The sequence below is a fragment of the Papio anubis genome, chromosome 6 (genome assembly GCF_008728515.1).
Source record: "Papio anubis isolate 15944 chromosome 6, Panubis1.0, whole genome shotgun sequence".
Taxonomy (NCBI): domain Eukaryota; kingdom Metazoa; phylum Chordata; class Mammalia; order Primates; family Cercopithecidae; genus Papio; species Papio anubis.
This window is the reverse complement of record NC_044981.1, coordinates 100,315,141-100,339,123: the sequence shown is the minus strand read 5'-3', so window position 1 is coordinate 100,339,123 and position 23,983 is coordinate 100,315,141. Positions and strand designations below refer to the sequence as shown.

The 23,983-nt window shown below is 35.9% G+C and overlaps 1 protein-coding gene across 2 annotated transcripts in view; it reads right to left on the bottom strand.

Moving 5' to 3' along the window:
* Window positions 1-23,983, bottom strand: part of LIN28B (lin-28 homolog B) — a 143,302-nt gene that overhangs the window by 104,400 nt on the left and 14,919 nt on the right. For both annotated transcript variants that reach the window (XM_009205754.4, XM_021937645.2), the window contains exon 3: window positions 21,387-21,574. In XM_009205754.4, the coding sequence (XP_009204018.2) occupies window positions 21,387-21,574 (188 nt within the window). The remainder of the gene's footprint in view (window positions 1-21,386; window positions 21,575-23,983) is intronic.

The following is a 23,983-nucleotide window of genomic DNA, read 5'->3' as shown; positions in this document are numbered from 1 at the left end:
TTATCTCTGAGTGATAGAATAACGCATGATTTTAAAAATCATTTTTGGCTGGGCACGGTGTCTCATGCTTGTAATCCAGCATTTTGGGAGGCCGAGGCAGGTGGATGACTTGAGGTCAGGAGTTCGAGACTAGCCTGGCCAACACGGTGCAACCCCATCTCTACTAAAAACAGAAAAATTAGCTGGGCGTGGTGGCGCACACCTGTCATCAGCTACTTGGGAGGCTTGAGCCTGGGAGGTGCAGGTTGCAGTGAGCCAAGATAGAACCACTGCATTCCAGCCTGGGCAATAGAGTGAGATTCTGTATCAAAAAATAATAATAATAAATTAAATTAAAAAATAAAAATAAAAATCATCTTTATATTCTTTTTCGCCAAATATCCTATAATCACATGCACTACACTTATAATCAGCACAATACAATATATAACACCCTAAAAATAAAAATGCTAAAATGTTTCATGTTTAGTCCATATCATTACTTAAATCTTAAATAGCTTACTGGTAGTTTCTTATGTTTAATGTTTAGACCCTCTAAAAACTAGTAACTAAAAACTAATAACTGCTCCCTTCAGATTGAATAGGCCAACTTATGTCTCACTCTCCCAGACTTACAATAGTTGCCAAAATAATGCCATGCTTACACTAAAAAGACTATGCCCCTTATACTGGGGGTAGAGCCACTTTTCCCAGTGGCATATGGGGATACAGGTAAATACATGAATAAAATAACCCGGGGTTTTGATCAGAAGGAGGAAGGGAAGAAATGGATGTTGGATATGCAACCAACAGTGTTCACTACAAAAGTCTTTGGTGCCAATTTCTTTTATTCTATTAAATTTCACCTTGTGTGGTTAGTCCCACTTATCTGCTACAGGGATTAACATTTGGCTCTGTCATCCCTTATATCAGATTCACTCTGCATTACAGCAATTGTAGCATATCTACATTTTTCTAATTAAAAAAAAAAAAAAAGACAGGATACCCTTATTCTCCTTTCAGATACTGGACCAGATACTTAAAATACATGAACACTAATCCTCACAATCCTATAAAATTAGTATTACTGATTTCTATAAGTAAGAAATCTGAGTTAAAGTAATTTGGCAAAATTCAAGCAGCTGATAAGTATGAGAGTTGGGATTCAAACACAGATCTCTCCCATTTCAAGGCCTCTACTAGTTACATTTTATATCATCTCATCTTCCCAACGAGACTGCCACTTCAAAATATTTATTGGACATCCAGTTCAATGTTTTTCGGACTTAAAAAGAGAATCAGACAGATAGCTCCTTCCCCTCCAATGAACTGCAGATACTTTAGACTTAGCGGTAAACTATAGTAACGAATAGGACACAGAAGCCACCATGTTTTCCACTTAAAAAAAGAAGGTGGGGGGTAGTAGCCTAAAAGTATCTTGGATTTCTAGAGTTTACCATATATAACCCAATGCATAATGAACATGTAAGAGTGGTATTAAAAGGGGATGGAATATAGGTTAAACACTTCGTTTTCTTAAACAAGAAGAATTAATATATATTCTCTTGGACACCGAATCCAGTTTATGTTCTAGAAACACCATCTTTTTACCCAATGGAAGATAGGAAAAAAATTCCTAACGTATTATGCTTTTTTTCATTGTTCAAGAAATGTTCTGCAGTAATCCCAGCACTTTGGGAGGCCAAGGCAGGGGGATCACGAGGTCAGGAGTTCAAGATCAGCCTGGCTAACATAGTGAAACCCCATCTGTACTAAAAATACAAAAATTAGCCAGGCATGGTGGCACACACCTGTACTCCCAGCCACTCAGGAGGCTGAGGCAGGAGAATCACTTGAACCTGGGAGGTGGAGGTTGCAGTGAGCCAAGATCACATCATTGCACTCCAGCCTGGCTGACAGAGTGATAGTCTGTCTCAACAACAACAAAAAAAAGAAAGGCATACACCTAAGTACTGCTAGAATACCAAATTTAATAAAACAATTTCCACGTAGAGTTTACAATTCAGGAGAAAAAAGGAAACAAAATAATCATAATAGAAGACAGTCTATGACAAATGACCCATTATTTACAAAGGGTTTTAAAGTTTATAAGAAGGAAGTAAGCAATTCTGGCTAGAAAGCCCTTGGAGAAAGAAGGTTCTGACTTTGGGGCGAGGTTCTGAAGGATGGCAGTGATTTCCAAAAGTGAATGTAGGAAGGAATTTGGGAGAAAATACTGTTTATGCAAAGGAAAAGTGGCAAAGTGAAGGGTATGTTTACAAAATGGCAGGCCCTGTTTGACAAAGCAAACAATTTAAATAAGAAATATGAGAACAAAGATTTTAAAAGTGGATTCACTCAGGAGGCAGAGGTCAGAGGATCACTTGAGTTTCGGAGTACAAGATTATACAAAGTGAGCTACAATCATGTCACTGTACTTCAACCTGAAAGACAGAGAAAGACCCTGCCTCAAAAAAGAATAAAAAATAAAAAGTGTATTGAATCAGATCATCAAGAGCTTAAATATCTGGCTAAGATGTCTAAATTTTATTCAGAAAACAAATAGGCAATGAAACTTTACAGAGAGCGAATATTTTAAATAAATTTTCCAATAGCAATGTTCAGCGTAAGGGCTAATAAAAAGTATAAGCCTGCCCATCACAAGCTGGTCCCAACCTTGGCTTGAGCTTCATCTTCCACCTCCTTTCCCCTTTGCCCTTCACCCATCGAGTCCTCATGCTCTAACCAGACATGGGCCTTTCCAAGAGGCTCTTTAACCTCTCCACATCTTTGCTCACTTACAATATGAAATGCCTTCTCAGGCTGACAATTTCCTAGGTATTTTCAAGGCCCATCTCAAATGGACTCTTCCTTTGTAAAAGCCTTCCCTGCTACTAAAAGCATGGGCAGTTGCTACCATAATGCTCTTACCTTGGCACTTAACACTCTGTGGGAACTGTTGGTCACATGGGCATACACATGACTATAAGCTCTTAAAGGGAGAGACTGGATATTACTGATCTTTGTCATCTTAACACTTTGTAAAGCTAATGTTCAATAAAGTTCCATCATCCTTCCTGCCACAAATCCTCTGCACACAACTCCTTCTTCTGTTAAAATGCTCTTTTCCTTGTTTTTTTGTCTACTCATTCTTCATTCCTCATCACAAATCTACTGCCCCAAAGCAGCCTTTCTTACCCAGAGACTAGGCCAGGCCCCTCACCATTATACACTCAAAGCACCATGTACCTTTTCTTCATCACACTAATTTTACTTTCATTTGTGTGATGAAATTGTCTGATCCCTTAACTGGTCTTTAAGCTCTACGAGGTCAGAAACCGTCTGCTTTTTGCTCATACCTGAATCTCTAGCACCTAGCACAAAGTAATTAATATAAAATTAAAACAGCTACATGTGGCTAGAACCCAGAGATTTGACAGCTCTATTCTGGGGTGATACTGCTGGCTCAACTGTGTGAAATTAGGCAATTAGCCATTTTATGATCATTTTCTTCATCAGGACATAGCACAATAGGATAGGCACAGTGGTTCATGCCTGTAACCTCAGCACTTTGGGAGGCCAAGGTGGGGTAATTGGATTGCTTGAGATTAGGAACTTGAGACCAGCCTGGACAACGCGGTGAAACCCTGAATCTACAAAAAAAAAAAAAAGAAGAAGAAGAAGAAGAAGAAGAAAACAATTAGCTGAGCATGGTGGCACGCACCTGTAGTCCCAGCTATGCAAAAGAGGCTGAGGTGGGAGGTTCACCTGAGCCTGGGGAGGATGAGGCTGCAATGAGCTGTGATCACACCACACCACTGTACTCTAGCCTGGGAGACAGAGCAAGGTCTTGTGTCCAAAAAAAAAAAAAGCACAGTACTTGGCACATGCAAGCACTCTGTAAAAGTTACACTATCATCACTGTGTTGTCACTATTTATATCATAATTTTCATAATTACTATAATAGTGTCTACAGTTTAACAGTTCTCTCAGGTGGCAGAACAGAAGGCTTGGTAGAGAGAAGTTAAACCAGTGGCTTTGGATAATCAGTTAAGAAGAAATGGAGGCAGGGCCGGGCGCGGTGGCTCAAGCCTGTAATCCCAGCACTTTGGGAGGCCGAGACGGGCGGATCACGAGGTCAGGAGATCGAGACCATCCTGGCTAACACGGTGAAACCCCGTCTCTACTAAAAATACAAAAAACTAGCCGGGCGCGGTGGCGGGCGCCTGTAGTCCCAACTACTCGGGAGGCTGAGACAGGAGAATGGCGTGAACCCGGGAGGCGGAGCTTGCAGTGAGCTGAGATCCGGCCACTGCACTCCAGCCTGGGCGACAGAGCGAGACTCCGTCTCAAAAAAAAAAAAAAAAAAGAAGAAATGGAGGCAAATCGGGGTCTATGCCTAGGGAATGGTAGCAGTGGGGATTTACTGTTAGCAAGCATTTAAAACAAAATATCAATGTTAATCTATAAAACTACATAACTATAAATGTTAATCTGCAGAGGAATTAATATAGGGAGGAACAAATGATTATAATCTAACTGTATTTTTAGATATTATTAAATATTAGATATTATTCTATCTATTTGATAGAATAATCAAAGACATTACTCTATCTTTTGATAGAATAATCTATTTTTATATTACCTTGAATCTACTTAGCTATTACATGTTTGTATTTATCCTTGAAACAAACAATATTCAAAAATTTCAAAATATCCAGGGCTGGGCACAGTGGCTTACTCCCGCAATCCCAGTACTTTGGGAGGCCAAAGTGGGCAGATCACCTGAGGTCAGGAGTTCAAGACCAGCCTGGCCAACATGGTGAAACCCCATGTCTACTAAAAATACAAAAATTATCTGGGTGTGGTGGCGGTTGCCTGTAATCCCAGCTTAGGAGGCTGAGGCAGGAGAACCACTTGAATTCGGGAGGCAGAGGTTGCAGTGAACAGAGATCATGCCAGCGCACTCCAGCCTGGGCAAGAGTGAGACTCCATCTCAAAAAAAAAAAAAAAAAAAAAAAAAAAATTCAAAATATCCTTGATTCTTTCCATAAAACATAGGTTTTATGCAATATTTATTTTTATTATATTTCAAATATAGATTGTGACTTCTAAAATCCTGTTTGAGCTAATTGTGAGATTTATAACCACACTGTGTAAGGTTTTCAAACTAGTCAACAAGTATAAGAGCCTTAAATCCATGTGGAGCTAAGTAAAGAGATTACCCTTTAAGATGAAGAAAAGCCAACAGCAATACCTATACCACAATGGAAGAAACTTGGGCCCGTCAGGGAGCTTACACTACAGTTTACAGTGTTTATTCCACTGAATCTGCATTTTCTTTTTCTTTCTTTTTTTGAGATGGAGTCTCGCTCTGTCGCCCAGGCTGGAGTGCAGTGGCGCGATATTGGCTCACTGTAACCTCTGCCTCCCGGGCTCACTGCAACCTCTGCCTCCCGGGTTCAAGCGATTCTTCTGCCTCAGCCTCCAGAGTAGCAGGGACTATAGGCACATGCCACCACACCAGGCTAAATTTTGTATTTTTAGCAGAGACGGGGTTTCACCATATTGGCCAGGCTCATCTCGAACTCCTGACCTCGTGATCTGCCCGCCTGGCCTCCCAAAGTGCTGGGATTACAGGCATGAGCACTGCGCCTGGCCTGAATCTGCATTTTCTTACTCATCTTGGAAAACAACCAACTTCACAGTCTCTTTAAGGAAGTAAGCAATTAAAACATTTCTAGATCTATTGATACCAATTTATTTTCATTATTAGCCTATTTTATAAGTCAGTCTGTGGTTTTAAAAGCTTTCTTCCAGGTAAAAATATGCTAGAAACACAAACACTATCTTTAGATGACAAATGATATATGGTAAAATATTTCATATATACTTTCTTTGGAAATTCGGGTAATATCAGTAAGTGTGTAGAAATGTTAAAACTACTTAATCATCCAATGCTCTTGTTGAGAACTCTCTCTTCTTCCATGTTGGAAAAATCATTAGCCTTTAGAAAAGTATAAAAGAATTAACCAAACCTCAGTAAAGACAGAAATGTGGTAAAGAACTGGATTTGACCTTGCTAATACCTAAACAGACAGAACAGACATCTTTTTTCATGACAGCAATAGCCAGCTGTATCAAAAATAAATTCTAAAGTAATTTAGGATAAATTCTAAAACTCTATTATCTGTTATTAATTTCTTCTAAACTACACTCTTCGTCAAGGAATGACACTTCTGCTATAGACAGACACTTTCTGTTGAGTGATTGCTTTTCCCTGGTATCTCCAAAGCCAGGGCCTCAGGCTTCCTTCCCAAACGGGAGTAGGGGTAGGAGGAAAAAAGAGAGGAGAAGGAGACTATAAAGAAAGAGACCACTTAGGGCTATAATAATTCCTGGTGGCAGATCAAATTATAATGATAGGGCAGGGAATAATTTGGGGACAGCATAAAGCACCAATAATTTGGGTAATTTCATTTTTCAATTTACACTGAAAATTGAACAATATAAATCAAAATAATGAATGCTATTCTATTAAATTCTCACTCTGAAAACATTATCCCATGTTTTAAGAGATTTTGGAATATATATTCAACACTAAATATCAAAGGAAATTCTGAATTACTATTAGGAATACTAATGGCGGCCGGGCGCGGTGGCTCAAGCCTGTAATCCCAGCACTTTGGGAGGCCGAGACGGGCGGATCACGAGGTCAGGAGATCGAGACCATCCTGGCTAACACAGTGAAACCCCGTCTCTACTAAAAAAAATACAAAAAACTAGCCGGGCGAGGTGGCGGGCGCCTGTAGTCCCAGCTACTCGGGAGGCTGAGGCAGGAGAATGGCGTAAACCCAGGAGGCGGAGCTTGCAGTGAGCTGAGATCCGGCCACTGCACTCCAGCCTGGGCCACAGAGCGAGACTCCGTCTCAAAAAAAAAAAAAAAAAAAAAAAAGGAATATTAATGGCTTAACAGTGACCAGGCATTTTTAAAACTAAAGACAGAGAGGATGGAAAAGTGGTCACTGTCTAACAAGACACTTTCCCAAACATCATTTGTTAAGACACTTTTTTTTTTTTTTTTTTGAGACAGAGTCTCACTCTATCACCCAGGCTGGAGTACAGTGGCATGATCACGGCTCGCTGCAACCTCTGACTCCCGAGTTCAAGTGATTCTCACACCTCAGCCTCTTGAGTAGCTGGGATTACAGGCACCTGCCACTATACCTGGCTAATTTTTGTATTTTTAGTAGAGACGGAGTTTTGCCATGTTGGCCAGGCAGGTGTCAAACTCCTGACCTCACGTGATCTGCTCACCTCAGCCTCCTAAAGTGCTGGGATTACAGGCATGAGCCACCACACCTGGCCTCATTTGTTAAGATTTTTAAATATCATATCCTTAAAAAATAAACACTGAACTCTAAAAAATATGTACTGAAACGGATATCTGCATCTATTTGGCTGTTCACATATTTCAACTATTTGAAAATTTATTTATTTAGTATTAATTTTATTTTAGAAGAAACAAAATCCAGAAATCAAATAATTCATTAAACTTAAACTTACAGTAACCCACATGAAAACAAGTAGCAACACATCTAATGGTGTTACCCCCCTAGCAAACTAACCTTGTATTTTTGACAAAACATGAAGACAATTAAAACTCAAATACATTCATTTTAAAAACTACTTTTCTCCACAGAAGTTAAACAAAAATTTGGAAGGAAGAAAACAGGTGTAAAGGGGAAAACCCTCAACTTTTCACCTTTTGCTTCTAAGTTTTGTTATTAATTAGTACCAAATTTTGTTAGTTTTTTTTTTTTTTTTAAAGCCTGTGTCACACAAAAAAACCAAGGTTTCTTTAAAAACAGGCTTTTGTTTACCTTTTTATTTTAAAACTCACAGTAGGCCAGGCATAGTGGCTCACACCTATAATCCTGGTACTTTGGGAGGTCAAGGTGGATTACCTGAGGTCAGGAGTTCAAGACCAGCCTGGCCAACGAAACCTCATTGTCTATTAAAAAATACAAAAATTAGCCAGGTGTGGTGGCGCACGCCTGTAGTCCCAGATGCTTAGGAGGTTGAAGCATGAGAATCACTTGAACCCGGGAGGCGGAGGTTGCAGTGAGAGACTGCGCCACTGCACTACAGACTGGGAGACAGAGCGAGACCCTATCACAAACAAACAAATAAATAAATAACACTAAATTCTAGGATACAAATAATTTCAACAATAAACGTTAGTACTAGATTTAAATGCTTAATAATAGTTGTTAAGTGTTTTCTGGATACCTTGCTAATCAAAATAACAAATGAGGGAGGATCATGGATTTGAAAGATTTAGTATTCTAAACCTTTCCAAAAAGCAAAATTTAAGTGACAACTTAAGCATTAATTAAAATATCAATAAAAATTTAAGTTTAAGTAAACAGAAGTTGACACATTCAATTGTAGACGACATAAAAAGTAAATCAATTGCTGTAAATTCTAATGTCAATGAAAGCACAGACCAATACATTAATTACAGACTTCATACCTGATCCTAGTTCTTGAAAGGCTGATAACCCACTGTTACCAACAGAAACTTAAGCAGCCTTTCTATGTACCTCAACAAATCTTGTATTTAACTTTAAAAGGTAAAATAAACTTACGACAAAACACTACTAAAAATTAAAAGATGACTTTGTTTCTCTCATTATTCATCCTAAAAGCGGACCAAAAGATTGTATTTATAAATCTGGTTAACTTAAAAGTTATCTTGGATTGATAGGAAGATCATATGACCAAATATCATTGTCTTTTAAGATCTACAAGACCATGAAAATTTAAGGAAGAATTTTTTACATAAACAATAAATACTCATTGAAATAAAATATTTTAAACAAAAATGCCTATTAGATTTTAAAATATAATTACTTATGTCAAGAGTGGTCTATACAGTATTCTTAGAAGTCTTTTAAAAATACTTATTTGCATAAAAATATGCCAATAAATTACATATTTTAAAAATCAATGGCAGAGAGGGTACTTTTTTGAAACTATTGTTGTTTCAAATATTTTAGTTATTATTTGGAGACAGCTATACTGTTTACTAAAATAGAATTTAAACATTTAAATACAAGTAGCTTAAGAACAAATTAAAATAACTTTAAAGATCGAATATTTAATGGTTCACAATAAACTAGAACATCAAGACTAAGTCACCAAATTAGGAATAAGCATCAAACATGTATCCTCATTTAACTTTATAAAAAATTATGTAAATATCATAGGAGGTGGATTGGATTTTCTTCTAAACAGCTAGCTACCCTATGCTAACTGTTAGGAGGTGGGTCAGAAGAGCAAGAAGAAATACATCTAATTAATTCCCTCTTGTATTTTACATGCAGTCCTATAATGTATTTCTTTCTTTTGTTCTGCCAGCAATTATTTCTTGCTAACGTCTCCCAACCACCACCTCTACTTTCTCTACACTATGAGTTCTGGGAAACAAGCTACAGTTTAGAAATCTCAAATGATACTAAAAGATAACTGACAGAAAAATAAGTATGATTTCTGGGAAACAAGCTACAGTTTAGAAATCTCAAATGATACTAAAAGATAACTGACAGAAAAATAAGTAACTAAGAAACTACCACGGTATAGATTAGAAGGTCCATATTATTTTAAAAATCTATGTAAGTAGTAATTTTTTTCAGCTTCCTAAAAAACAACAGCATGGAGGTAAAGTAAGATAAAGCATATGAAATTAAACAAGACACGTATCAATAAATATTTTCTCGAAGTTTTATGCTTCATTCTGAGATTCACTTCAATCCTATCTGTGACCAACTAAAAGGGAAGTCACATGACTTAAGCAATGAAAGAGAAAGTTTTCTTTCCTTTCCTTTCTACAGGAAGAAACAAAACCTTGGTATTAGCTATCCAAAGCCAAAGGGTGGGGCCTGAAAACCAAAAAATTATACTGAATTAAGATTAATCTTAATAGAGGCCCACTTTAACCTTCTGAAAACATCAAAAATGCGAAGATTGCAGCCAGCACTTAAATAAAATAACAAGCATTTAATACAAATTAGGTTTTACAACTAGAAAATTCTTCAGGGACAAAATTCAGTTTACAAACAATGTTGAAGCTTTTATTGGGGTAAAATCACCTAACTGTGATTCCTTATACAGATACACACACCATCCCCCACTGGCACACAGATACTTCACAAGCCTCTTGAATAAATAGGAGTATCCAATGTCCAGGGTGATGGGTGGTCCTGAGGTCCTGAACCAGAGCTGTATACTTTTAAGGGATGCTAAGATAAGAACAAAGTGTTTTGTGTTTGTTTAAACCTGGGTCTAGATGTAGTCTTTGCACCATTATTGGAACAGCTCATAAACTTGTGCTGTTATTAATTCAGGGAAGCTTTAAATGTCTGCATAAATGCTAGAAATTAAGTATATCAAAATAAAATACTTTAGGGCTTTTTATAGCTCTCATTCAAATTAATTCAATTTACTTAAAAGTAATCATTACATTTCAAAAGTGGTAAATCTCAACCTAAGAGAAAAACATCACAGGACCGCACTTTCACTACCAACAGGATACCATACCATATAAAATAACATGCATTTAAAGTATATACATCAAATAAGCTGCAATGCAATGAAAAACTTCTTAAGATAATGAAATTAACCCATGGAGAGTCCCAATAAAGAATCAACTATTATGCCCATTTTTATGCTGCAGGCTTTATATATGTCCAATATAAAGAGTTGTTTGTGGGGCTTTTTGTTGTTGTTTTATTTTGTTTCCCAGAGCAGAAAGCAGGCTTTACAAGTGGCCCAAGGAAAAGATAAGCAATGAATAGTTCTGACTCTGGCTTCTGTGGCTTGATCAAGTGGGCCTGCAACCTGAGCCAAAGGGCACAAATTCCTCACTATTCAAAATTCTTCAATGGCATGGGGGAGGAAACAGTGAAAGGGGCAAACATGCAAATCCAAGTGTTCTTAGATTGAGTATTCAACGAAAATTTTTAATTAGAGAGCTAAAACATGAGGCCAATACTGTGACTAAACTTCTAATGCTCAGTTTAATCAATCCCTGAAAAGAGAAGCTTTTTTTCTTGTGAAAACTGAAAAAGATGCACTTTAAAAAAAAATTTATGGCTTACACTGAGCTGTGTTATGTATATGTCTCTAGTATCATTTAATCTATTTAAAGGAGCTGTTGAAAAGTGTGACAAATTTGGAAGGATCAGTGCTTATATATCATAAAAAATCACGTATTATTAAAATCACACAGGAAGAAAAGTTGATATAATTCATTCCAAGCTTTACAATATATTAATGATCTATTAAATATTTAAAGTGATAGCTATAACCTATGTTGCCAGACTTTTGTTACAGACTGAACTAAGGATAAAGACAATTCATTTGAATGGGAAAGAAAAAAAAAAAGCTAAGATAAAATAATTTAAGCATTATAGGATCTGGGAACATTCTAGTCACTATATCTAACGGCCTAGGAAATTGCTTACAAAAGCTTAAAAAAAAATGATCATTAACAAATCTTGGCCAAAGTAAAAGTAATTTGAAATTTATATGGAGTCTTTGTATCCTATAACACCATAAAATGAAATAGCAAACTTCAGAGTTATTACCAAATTAAACTTACAAGATTTAAAAATAGTCTAACTTTAACAAAAGTAATAAATTAAAGTGGGTTTTGATTTTTTAAAGTGGGCTGTTATGACAAAAGATTTAAAGCAGCTGGTAGAAATTAAGTATTATTAATAGCACAATAAATTAATGATTCTAAGCACTGGCAAAAACAGTTTCTCCACATGAAATGTGAAAAACATTATTTTAATACTATTGGAAAATCACTGCATTTAGCTCAAAATTTTGAAACTAATATTTGCTTTTTATCTTAGCTATCCCAAAATTAAATTGGTAGAGGCTGTATAGTTAGACTTCATAACAGGAAGTGAATAGAACACAGGAAAAATGATCCTTTGCTTTTATGCCTTATATGCAAATAATGAGAATTAACTGGAAAAAACTTAGTTTGCTAAAATGGAAATACCAAACCAACAGTGTTTCACTTAGTAAGTGATCAATAAAAATTAGTTAACTTTACTGAACCACGATTTTTATAATCATTTTTTAAAAGTTAATACTTTTCTACGACATTAAGCCATCTTGTTGATTTACATTTCTAAAAATGTTTATACAAGCTGAGCAAAGTGGCTCACATCTGTAATCCCAGCACTTAAGGAGGCAGAGGCAGCAGGATCACCTGAAGCCAGGAGTTCTAAACCAGCCTGGTCAACAAGGCAAGCTCCTGTCTCTACAAAAAATTTTACAAATTCGCCAGGCACAGTGGCATGTGCCAGGCATGGTGGTGCACACCTGTCGTCCCAGCTACTCTAAAGGCTGAGGTGGGAGGATCCATTGAGCCCAGAAGCTCAAGACCAGGCTGTGAAACACGGAGACCACATCGCTACAAATATAATAAAAAATATCAGCTCAGCATGCTGGTGCACGCCTGTAGTCCCAGCTACTCAGAAGGCTCAGGTTGGATAACTGCTGAAGCCAGGAGTTTGAAGTGGCAGTAGGCTATAATACCACCACTGCACGCCAGCCTGGGTGACTGAGGAAGACCCTGTTTCTAAAAAACGATAATAATAATAATAACAATAATAATTAATTAAATAAAAATTTTAAAAATGTTTATACAAAAACCGAGTCGGGATCAAAATTCAATAAATTTCTTTTCTTTTCTTTTTGAGAGGGAGTTTTGCTCGTTGCCTGGAGTGCAATGGCATGATCTCGATTCACTGCAACCTCCACCTCCAGGGTTGAAGCGATTCTCCTGCCTCAGCCTTCCAAATAGCTGGGATTACAAGCATGTGCCACCAGGCCTAATTTTTTGTATTTTTAGTAGAGACAGGGTTTTACCATGTTAGCCAGGCTGGTCTCGAATTCCTGACCTCAAGTGATCCGCCCCCCTCAGCCTCCCAAAGTGCTGGGACTACAGGCATGAGCCACCACACCTGACCAATTCAATAAATTTCTGACAAGAAACATGAACATCAATAAGCCTAATTATGCACTTTAAGTAAGATTACAGCACATGAAAAAATACCATAATGATAAATGTAATTAATATTATACTGAAGATCAGTAAAATGCATATGAATTAATCTCATTCACAAGCACAGAAACTACTAGAATAAAGGTTAATTTTCAGGCAGAAAAAAACTAGAGAAAACCAAAGTGAGGTCAGGCGTGGTGACTCATGCTGTAAATCTCTGCAACTTTGGCAGGCTGAGGTGGGAGGATCCCTTAAGCCCAGGAGTTAGAGACCAGCCTGGGCAACATAGGGAGACCCCATCTCTACAAATATAATAAAAAATATCAGCCAGGAATGGTGATGCACACCTATAGTCCCAGCATCTCAGAAGGCTCAGGTGGGATAATTGCTTGAGTCAGGAGTTTGAGGTTGCAGTGAGCCATGATCCCAACACTGCACTCCAGCCTGGGCAAGAGCAATACACTGTCTCAAAACAAAAACCAGAAATATTCATAATTAAAATGATTAATAAAAACATAGCTCTTGAAAAAAAGATTAAAACTAAAACCTGAGATTGTTAGGGTTTTTAAATTATTTTCATGCGTATTATTTCAATTGACCCTTACCATAAACCTCTAAAATTAAGAGGAAAATATTATTTATCACATTTTACCCATGAGAACACTGAAGCTCCCAGGAAGTGACCAGCCAAAAGTTACAAACCAACCAAGTGGCAGAGCCGAAGTCAAATACTCATTCCCATGGTTTTTTCTCTCACAATACCATACTACTTCTCCTTTATAATAATAATTATGTACAATACACATTGAGTCCCTACTATCTGCCAAGTTTGTGTTAGGTGCTTTACATATGTAATAACATGTAATCCTCCTAACAGCCCTATACAAAGTGGGTACTATTTTTGTCCTTCCATTTATAGGCCATTGAGACACTGACAAGGTAACTTATTTCCCTCACAGGTATCTAATAAACTGGGATTTGAATACTGATTTGAGCAGAATCTTTATCATTCTACACTATCTTACAAAGATTAAATAATTATTAATCAAAAAATGGTATTAAATTATCACAGCAGGCCTATTTAAAACAGTATTTTTCTTTAGCTTATAATGAATACACAAAATACGTACACAGGTAAAATCTTATACAGGTAAAATCTTATGTTACAACAATTATTAAAACCAAAATATCTGTATAACAAAAATATTTCCAAGCTGTAGTTTATATCCTGATATTTTAAACAATATTCTAGGCCTGGCGCAGTTGCTCATGCCTATAATCCCAGGATGTTAGGAGGCCAAGGCAGGAGGATCACTTGAGCCCAGGAAGTAAAGGCTTCAGTGAGCTATGATCCCGCCACTGCACTCTAGCCTAGGCAACCAAGTGAGAACCCATCTCAAAAAAAATAATTTTAGAGATCGTATTGCTCTGTCATCCAGACTGGAGTGCAGTGGAGTGATCTCAGCTCATTGTGGCCTCTGCCTCCTGGGCTCAAGAAGTGATCCTCTTACCTCAGCCTCCATGACAGCTGGGACCACAGGTGCATGCCATCACGCCTAGCTAATTTTTTTGGTAGGTACGGAGTTTTGCCATGTTACCCAGGCTGGTCTAAAACTCCTAGGCTCAATCTGCCAGCCTCAGCCTCCCAAAGCGCTGGGATTACAGGCATGAGCCACCATGTTCAGCCAAAAGAATTATTTTAAATAACAAAAACAATATTCTATACCAGAAAACTATAATAAAAAGCCTTAGTGTCAACTGTAATGGAAATTAAACTATTAATATACAACACATTTTGCCCAATTTTTTAAAAAACACATAAAAGACCAGCTTAATTATCCACCATGAGTATACACCACTGAAAATAATTTAACCATGATTCTTTTGGCAAAGACCAGTTTACATTAGTTTATTTTCTCAACAGATACTTAGTAGGCAGTTTATATAACATTACCTCTACTCTTCAAAACAACTTAAAAAGTTAGGTATTATTACTCCAACTAACAGAAAATTATAGAAAAAATTACAGGACTAAATCTATCAATTATTTGTAAATCTTATTTAGAAAATATTTCCAAATTGTCAAATATTTAGATATTGAAAAGGAAGAAGCAATAATCAGACTGTCCTCCAATTTGAGATAAATGATTAGATGTATCCTGATGTATCAAAATGCAACATGGTACTTTCATTACTTGTTTGATAAGCTACTCATTAAAAGATCATTTTTAAATGTACCCCACTCACCTGCAATGTACTTTCTTAAACACATTACTGTTATCAACTTTTATGATATTAGAAGATGCTATAATCAAATTATTTTAGGGAGGAATATAAATCAGTTAAGTTTCTTATGCACTGTAAATGGTACAATGCCATCTATTGTAACTATATATTAAATAAGCTGAATCTCCTGTTACTCAAAACTCAGGGGAAATATCTCAAGGTATAAAGAACGATAGTCTTTCATAATGATAAAATATTCCGTATTTCATTCCAAATCAAGTATAACATTTCAGATAACTTTCCAGTTTAATTCATCAGAAGTAGCTTCACTTTGTTTAGGTTATTCTCAGTTTAGACGTAAAAATACAATACATCAAGCTAGGCATGGTGGTGCATGCCTGTAGTCCCAGCTATTACAGAGGCTGAGGAGCGAGTATCTCTTGAGACTAGCTAGGAGTTCCAGGTTAGCCTGGACAACTTAAGTCTCAAAGAAACAAAAACAATACAGTGCATCTTATTTCTAACTAGCAACTTTTAAGTTAATCACAATACCAAAAGAGCTGGTCAGTTAAAGTAGACATAACTATCTGTAATATTTCTAACTATCTCTGAAGAGGAAGAATTCAACCAAATCCAAATAATATTTTGTTGCTGCCTGAAAGCAACAAAAATTACAGTGAAGGACTCAATTTTTAATCTACCAAGTTGAACGCAGGTAACAAATAAACTTTTAATTTCTCATGAAACCTAAGAACTCTGAGACAAGTTAAAGACATGTTTTAAAAGGTTACACTGAATACTTGTGATTTGACACTCACATTTTTATTTAAAAAATAATTATTTGATTTACTGCGTTCATTTGTTGTGAATAGTCTTTTAAAATAAAAGAGGAATCAAAAATTAGCGAGAACATGCAACACCAAAGGCTAACACTAATGTAAGCTATGGACTCTGTGTGATTATGATGTGTCAATGTACATTCATATTTGAAACAAATGTGCCACTCTTGGTAGGGGATGTTGATAATGGAGGATGCTATGCATTTGAAAGGGCAAGGGTACATGGAAAAATCTATGTATTTTCCTCTTAATTTTGCTGTGAACCTAAAACTGCTCTTTAAAAAGGTAGGAGAAAAATATTTAAGAACTACACCAATAATCTTTAAAATAGGAGAAAGGACTACATTTTCAATATGTACCTAATTCACATTTCACATTTAAATTGAATCAGAGTATCTTTGTAGAACTTAAATACATGAAAAAGAGTCTGAAAAATGCACCACCACTTGAAAATCAAAAGTATCTTTAGGGCTACATTAATAAATCTTATAAAATTTTGTTTTATAATAAATGCCTTTAAACGTGATATTACGATTAAACGACCTTAAAGCACTTAGCTTGGGATTCTCTGAAATTGGTGAACTGGGCAAATCATCTTAAAAATCTGGTAGGTTATAAACTATTTTAAAAATATTAAAATGTATAACTCACTATACAAATGAGCTGTAACTGTTTATGATCACATTTTTGTTTCCAAGATGTCTTTTTTTAACTGGCATATTAAGCAGTCCAGAGAATAATAATAATCACACATATTCTTCATGTGAAAAATGATTTTATGCTTAACTATAACAAAACTAAACACGGCTAGTTAATCAGCAATGAAATATTATGAAAAGACCTTAATGAACATACAGAAATAAATTTGTTTTCCTACATTGTATAATTAATTAAATATATAAGAACTCTATATTAGATCAATTGAACTGTAAGAAATTTTTCATATATTTAAGTAGTAGTCATCTCTAAATGTTTTCATATCTCTTACTGTTAATGCTTTAACTCAGTAACAATAACGATTCTTATTTTTTCTATTTCCATTACTCCTTGAGATATTTTTGAAGCAAAGGAACATAAAATATATAAAGCCTTTCTAATGTGGGCATTTGAATTATCTATAAACATCAAAATCTAATTCCAAAATAAAGACCATAAGAAGAAAACACCAATATCTGTAAGGTAAATGAAGATGAATAAAGATAAATTATTAATATTTAGGCCTACTGAGTAATGGTAGCTAAATTGCAGTCATTTTGAAATTACTCTTTTTCTTTGAGAAAAAAAGAGATACAAACATTATGCATACATTATGAAATAAATGAAATACATTTACGTAAACAATTGTATCATATTTGATGGCAAAGAATTCCAAGTATATATAAACCCTATATGTGAAGAAAGTATTATTATGCACATAAGCTGAGGAGAGAGCAATAAGGAGAACATATTCTACACCTCCCTAGAACAAAATCAAATTCAAATGATCATTTTATCTTATTAGGTAAGATAACGACTTTGGAAATAAATATTAAAATCTATAAAAAAAACCTATATAACAAACATCAATAGGTAGTTATTAAGTTAACACTGCCCTTCTCCAAAAGAGATCTAATATTTAATTACCATTCTATTCTTCTAAAGTACCATCAAACATTTAAGTCTTACTAAGAACTTTTAACATTTCAAAAAACTGCCAGTAACATTCTCCAGGTAATGTAAATGTTATCCTAAATCTAATCGTGATTTTAAAAAATATAAGAAACTGGTAGGAGTAGTAATTACTGGCACTTACTAAATAATCATATTCTAATTTATGAAATCACCTTAGTAAGAATCTATACTTACAGCCGGACGCAGTGGCTCATGCCTGTAATCCCAGCACTTTGGGAGGCGAAGGCAGGCGGATCACGAGGTTAGGAGTTCGAGACCAGCCTGGCCAACACAGTGAAACCCCATCTCTACTAAAAATACAAAAAATTAGCCAGGCGTGGTGGCGGGCACCTGTAATCCCAGTTACTTGGGAGCTGAGGCAGCAGAATTGCTTGAACCCGCAAGGCAGGGGTTGCAGTGAGCCAAGATCTTACCACTGCACTCCAGCCTGGGTGACAGTGCAAGACTCCATCTCAAAAAAAAAAAAGAATCTAGACTTAACAAATCTGTATTAACCACATATATCCTTACTTCATTTGAAACAAATCTGTGTTTGCATTGGATACTTAAGAAATTCTTAAAAATTTATATTTAAAAATAAAATAATCAAAAATTTCCTATTTTATTAAATATTTTTTAAAAACCTCAACAGTGAGATATGACAAAATTCACAAATATAATACTTATATATTTTGCTAAATATTTAAAAATAAAATATTCATTACTAAACTGTATCAATGTTTCACAATTAACATGGGTCAGAATATATATTTTCACATAATAAAAATAGGAACTAGTTAAATTACAAGTTAACATTAGAAAATCAAATGAATACTGTCATTTTAAACCATCAATGGTTACATACCATCCTCAAACAGCAGACTCTCACAGCATTTATCAACATGTCTAAAGAGAGATAAAGTACAGCACCTAGGCATGTGTTTCTTTTTGAGGATTTGGTGACATCACAGGAACTACAAGAAAGTTTGACTGTATTACTGCCAATAAATTTTAAGTAGAATTATGTAACTATAAATATACATAACTACAAATACACAGCTCAATTTTAAAACACACATATATACATTCTCTTTATTTTGAAGCAACTGAATACGTTTTGATATATGGTTACTTGCAATCACTATTTTTAAGAGAAAAAGTATCCCAGGTGCCTTAGCATAAATTTTTATATATTTATTAAAGACACAAATAATTTGTTTTTTATTTCCCCAAATACATATTAAAAATGCTTCAGAATACTTAAAAAAAAAAAATCCAATGACACATGTGCTTCCAAACACTCCAAAAAAACTATGTCATATATTTAAAATATTTTGAGTAGATACAGGTACAGTTGAACATTTAAAATTCCTAATCGTCTATGATACATATCCTTTCACAACAAAATAGTACATAGATATAAAACCTGGAATGTTTTCAAAAATGCTTATAGAACTAAAATGGCCTCTCAAATAGTAATAAATTTTTTTTTAATTCTATGAAATAGTCTTGAATTGCAACCTTATTCCACAAGGGATGCACACATAATACCTATATCATTTACAACCATCTAACTGTTAATTGTAGTTGCTTGGCTAACATCAGTAGGATTCCTGCCTTCTTCAAAACAATTATTCATACAATTTATATACAATGTATGTAAATTACAATATAAGAAACCTCTTTAGGCATCATTTAATACTGTCCTTTTAATAGATACATGAACTGTACATATATACTGTATGTAACTGAAGATTAAGTCAACTATTTAAAAATCAATGTTTATAGTCTGGAAACAGCTATATATTAAAAAAACTTTAACAGCTATATGTTTTAATTCAGTGAATAGAGGAATGTTTACCAATATATAATCATTAAATAGTGTAAACACAAATGTCTCATGGATCTAAACATTAACATTGGTTAATAAAATATCTTAACATTTGAATATTTTAGAAGGTAAACACAGAAAATCAAATTATAAAAAGGTGTGACCAGACAAAGAAGAAAAGGGCTATTTTTTTCATTCATCTATAAAACAAATTTATGAGATCGTAAAAAACAATTTAACAACCTAAAGAAGGTTCAAAGGGGGAAGAAAGAGCCTGGAGAAAATGGATTTGTCAATGATTTTTGTCATCCAGTCTTAGAAGGGAAAAAACAGAAAATGTAGCTTCATTTTGCACTATAAAATAGGAAGCATAAAATCCAGTAGTCTGTATGTGGACTCGTATTTGTGTATTTAAACCCTGTTTCAATTCACAGATTATGCTGATCCTTCCACATATAAACAGCCAATAATGATGGCCAGGCCTTCAGGAAAGGAAAACACACACCACACAGCAAGGTCAGGAAGCTACCAAGCACCAAAGGACAACAGATCAAAACAGAATGGTTTCATATGTTTCTATTGTTTATATATTTAATTTGAAGATGATATTCCTTAGGGAAGGGGGTATAAATATTACTAGGAACATGCAACACAGTACCAAATACATACTTTTCAAGCAAATATACCAAGTATTTCATGCATGTATCTGTCAGTCAATCTGCAGTATTAACAGTCATTCATTCAATTCTTTTTAACTTAGATATCATGCCAAAATAAACCTCTTTAGTCCTAAACCTCTTTATTTCTAACTATGAATTCGCTACAGAAAATTTATATTTACCTTTTTTTGAGGAAACAATCAGGCTTCCATAAAAGTATCTTTTTTATTATAAAGGGATTAAGCAGTAGAGAGGAGTAAAGGCAGAAGTATTAATTCATTATTTCCTGGATAAAATTTTGAAAATGGGAAGCAATGAAATTCTGTTTGGTATTAAAACTTCTTTAAAAATTACAACACAATATAAGCAAAGGTTGAAATTTACCCCAAGTAGCAGACCAGCACATTTTAAACACACAAACTAGAGCCGCCTCTGGCCACATGTTTTTTTGAGTTCAGTCTCTTAAAGAGACAGTATACTTAGACCACTGACTACACGGAGCACATTTCTAAAATGTTTGTCAAGCATCCCTCTATTGCACGCATTTCTTTACAATCATACTAAGTCAACAGTGTTCTATTTTATTTTACTATGAAGTCAAATTATTTTTATCTGAGTCTACAAAATGACTACTGGACAGGCAGTGATGAAATAATAAAGGGAGCTACTGTGACTAGAGGTGTCTAAAATAAGGCAATCTATACATTTCTTTCCACAGCAAACTGTTTCACTTTGTTTTTTCAACCTTAAAATGATCATGTTTCTTCATTTTTCTACCCATTCACCAGATACAGGCGACAGAGTATATTGTATAGATAATACCGGAAGCTACATGAACACTAGTTCGCTGTAGAATGAAGCAGGGGGAAATGCTAATAACATCAACCTGAATATATATAGTGAAATTTCAAATATTTTCTTTTCTCTTTTGACAGAAAACCCAGGAAAAGGCCCATACACGTACCCTAAACGCTGCACTACCTAGTAATTTCAGGGAAAATTTTGTCTTTCAATATACCGAAGGGCATCTTCTTGTACGTCTATTGGCATAACTACTGATCAGCTCCTCCACATGGAAAAAGATGAAGAGGGGGGAAAAAAAAGCTTGGCTTACTTGGTGTACAAATACATCGACTGGAATATCCAAGGGGCTTCCCTCTCGGTTTATCATGGAGATGAATCCAAATCCCATGCGCACATTGAACCACTTACAGTGGCCAGTTCCGCGCAAAACCTGGGATTCCTCCTCTGCCGGCTCCGGCAGCTTCCCGGGCTCTTCTCCACCACCTTTGCTCGCCCCGCCTGAGAAGGAACAGGACAAAAAAGTCAGTCTGTATTCCCATTCAATGTGCATTCAAAGATTTGGAAAAAAAAAAAAAGTTGCCTGCCTGGGAGTGTAGGGGAAGGGTAACAAAAAAACATTTTTTTAAAATGGTTTGATTTCTTTTCTCCTACAGAAAATATTTAAAATATAAAGGGTTAAAAGGAAAGCGGGGGAGGGGGAAGCCACACTGTTCTATCGATCACACCAACTTCCACGTTTCTATACATACGTGTTCTTTTTCATTTAACTCCATTTTTCAGCCACATTTTACATTACAACATGCGATACTTTACTTGTATATTGCTGATTTAATACTGATCCCATTGACAAAGAGAAATTTTCAGCAAAACTATTCTCTCCGGCGGGCACGAGGAGGAAAGAGAAATCGTGAAGATGGTTTAGAGCTACTAGTTAAGGCACATGGGGCAGTAGTGAATCCAGCGTTATTTGCAATGTGCATTCCCCTCCCCCCCCATAACTTTCAATTAAAGTTGGGGTGGAATGGGGGAGGGGGCAGGTGTATAAAAGTTTTCTTGGGCTCACTAACTGAAACTGCGCTTAATCACACTCACACAATTCAAACAATAGCCCCCTGAAAGCTTTTCAAGTTGTGAATCAGTGTGGGCGGTACAAAACATTTTTGGAGATCTATAACAATAGGTTTGCAGAAAGCCCCACTGCGTGATGGGGGGTTGGGAGGTAATGCCCAGTATTGGGGTAAAGGGGGAAGGGGGGGACGGTCAAAGAAGGGTGGGAGAGGGGGAGGGGGAGGAGAAAAGAAGAAAGAAATTCACAGTAAAACAATAGAAAAGAAAATTAACCTTCGGCCATGTTGCCCCACGGGCCCTCAGCTCCAAACTCGTGAGATGAAAACTTTCCCTTTGGAACGGAGTGATCTTCTGCATCAATCTAACATCTTGATTTTGTGCGATCACAAATTTAGCTCGCATGGTCTAACGTGCTTTCCTTCTTTTGATTTTTTTCTCTCCTCTCTCCAGTTTCTGGCCCCCTGAGCACACGTGACTTTGTCAATTACATGCTTTCTTGCTACTAATTTCACCTCGTATCCTTAAGGGGCTGGCAAGAGGAAGAGATAACCAATCGCCATTTCATCTATGCTGACATCAAAATAATTTATGAATGAACACGAAAAACTCAAACATGTTATCTTAAAGACAATTTGGAACGCTTCTTTAGGGTAAATCAGAATGCTGATTTTGTGCTTCTACTTAAACACAATGGAGGGTCCTTGTGAATCATAGATTTAGGAAAAAAGGCACAGTCATATATGTGCACACGCGTGCCTTACACACAAGCCCGAATAAATAAAATCATGGGAGGGGGTCGTTTAAATAAAACAACCGATGTTAACGCTTTTTTTCCCCTTAAGAATTCAGCTATTCCATGGCAGTAAACCTGCTTGGAACGCTAATTTCATATTTAATTCAATTCTTAGAGGAAAATATGTAATTTATAAAAGATCTAATTAAACCTAATTACATCCCCATGAAACTTTAGATTATGAAAACATACACCTAGGAAAAGGCAGAGGCACATAAGTTACCTGATTATGCCCGAAATATTTTCAAATTTAAAATAAAATCCTACTAGAAAAATCGTTATCACCTTCATATAGTCAAATTGTGTTTAAGTAAACCATTTTGGAAAATTTTAGAGGGGGTTGGTAAGGAATTGTACTTCACAGGTTTCTCTGCCATCTCTTTCCGGGGGAGGAGATGTGATTAATGACTTCCTAAATAACAGCCCAGTTTTCCAGCCTAACGTAGAGTGAACCTCAATCAGTGGCGATTGTTCCCCAAGAGCCGGAGGACATAGGGCAGGAGGGGGAGGGGATCTCCAGGCAGGGGAGGTGAAGAGGAGCCGCCAGGATAGGCGGCAGCAGAGTCAGAGAAAGAGGTGGGAGAGAAAAAAAGCCGGCGCAGGCAGGGGGTGGGGTGGAGAAAGAAGGACAAGTGGGAGAAAAAAGGTAAATTCATATCATATTGACTTGTACCCTGACATTTTAAAAGTCCACTACCAATGGCCAGAAGAGTTGAATAAATGAAAATGTAGTAACGGAGGAAGCTCCTACTGTCCTTCCTCGACTGACCCCCAGCTTCAAAATGCCTACCCCTTTACCTTTCAAACTGGTTCAAACGATTGATTACAAGATGCTGGCAACAGTATTACCGCCCTTATTGAATACAACAATAAATATTATAGATTAACTAAAAATGCTTTATTTCTTTTAAAAAATAAAATATTACCTGTTTTAAAACCTTAAAACGCACCACCAGACTTGCCTACCCCACCCCCCATTTTCTTAAACAAGCAGTTTACCAAGAAACTAACTGTTCAGATACCACTTCCTTCGACAAAGCTACTGA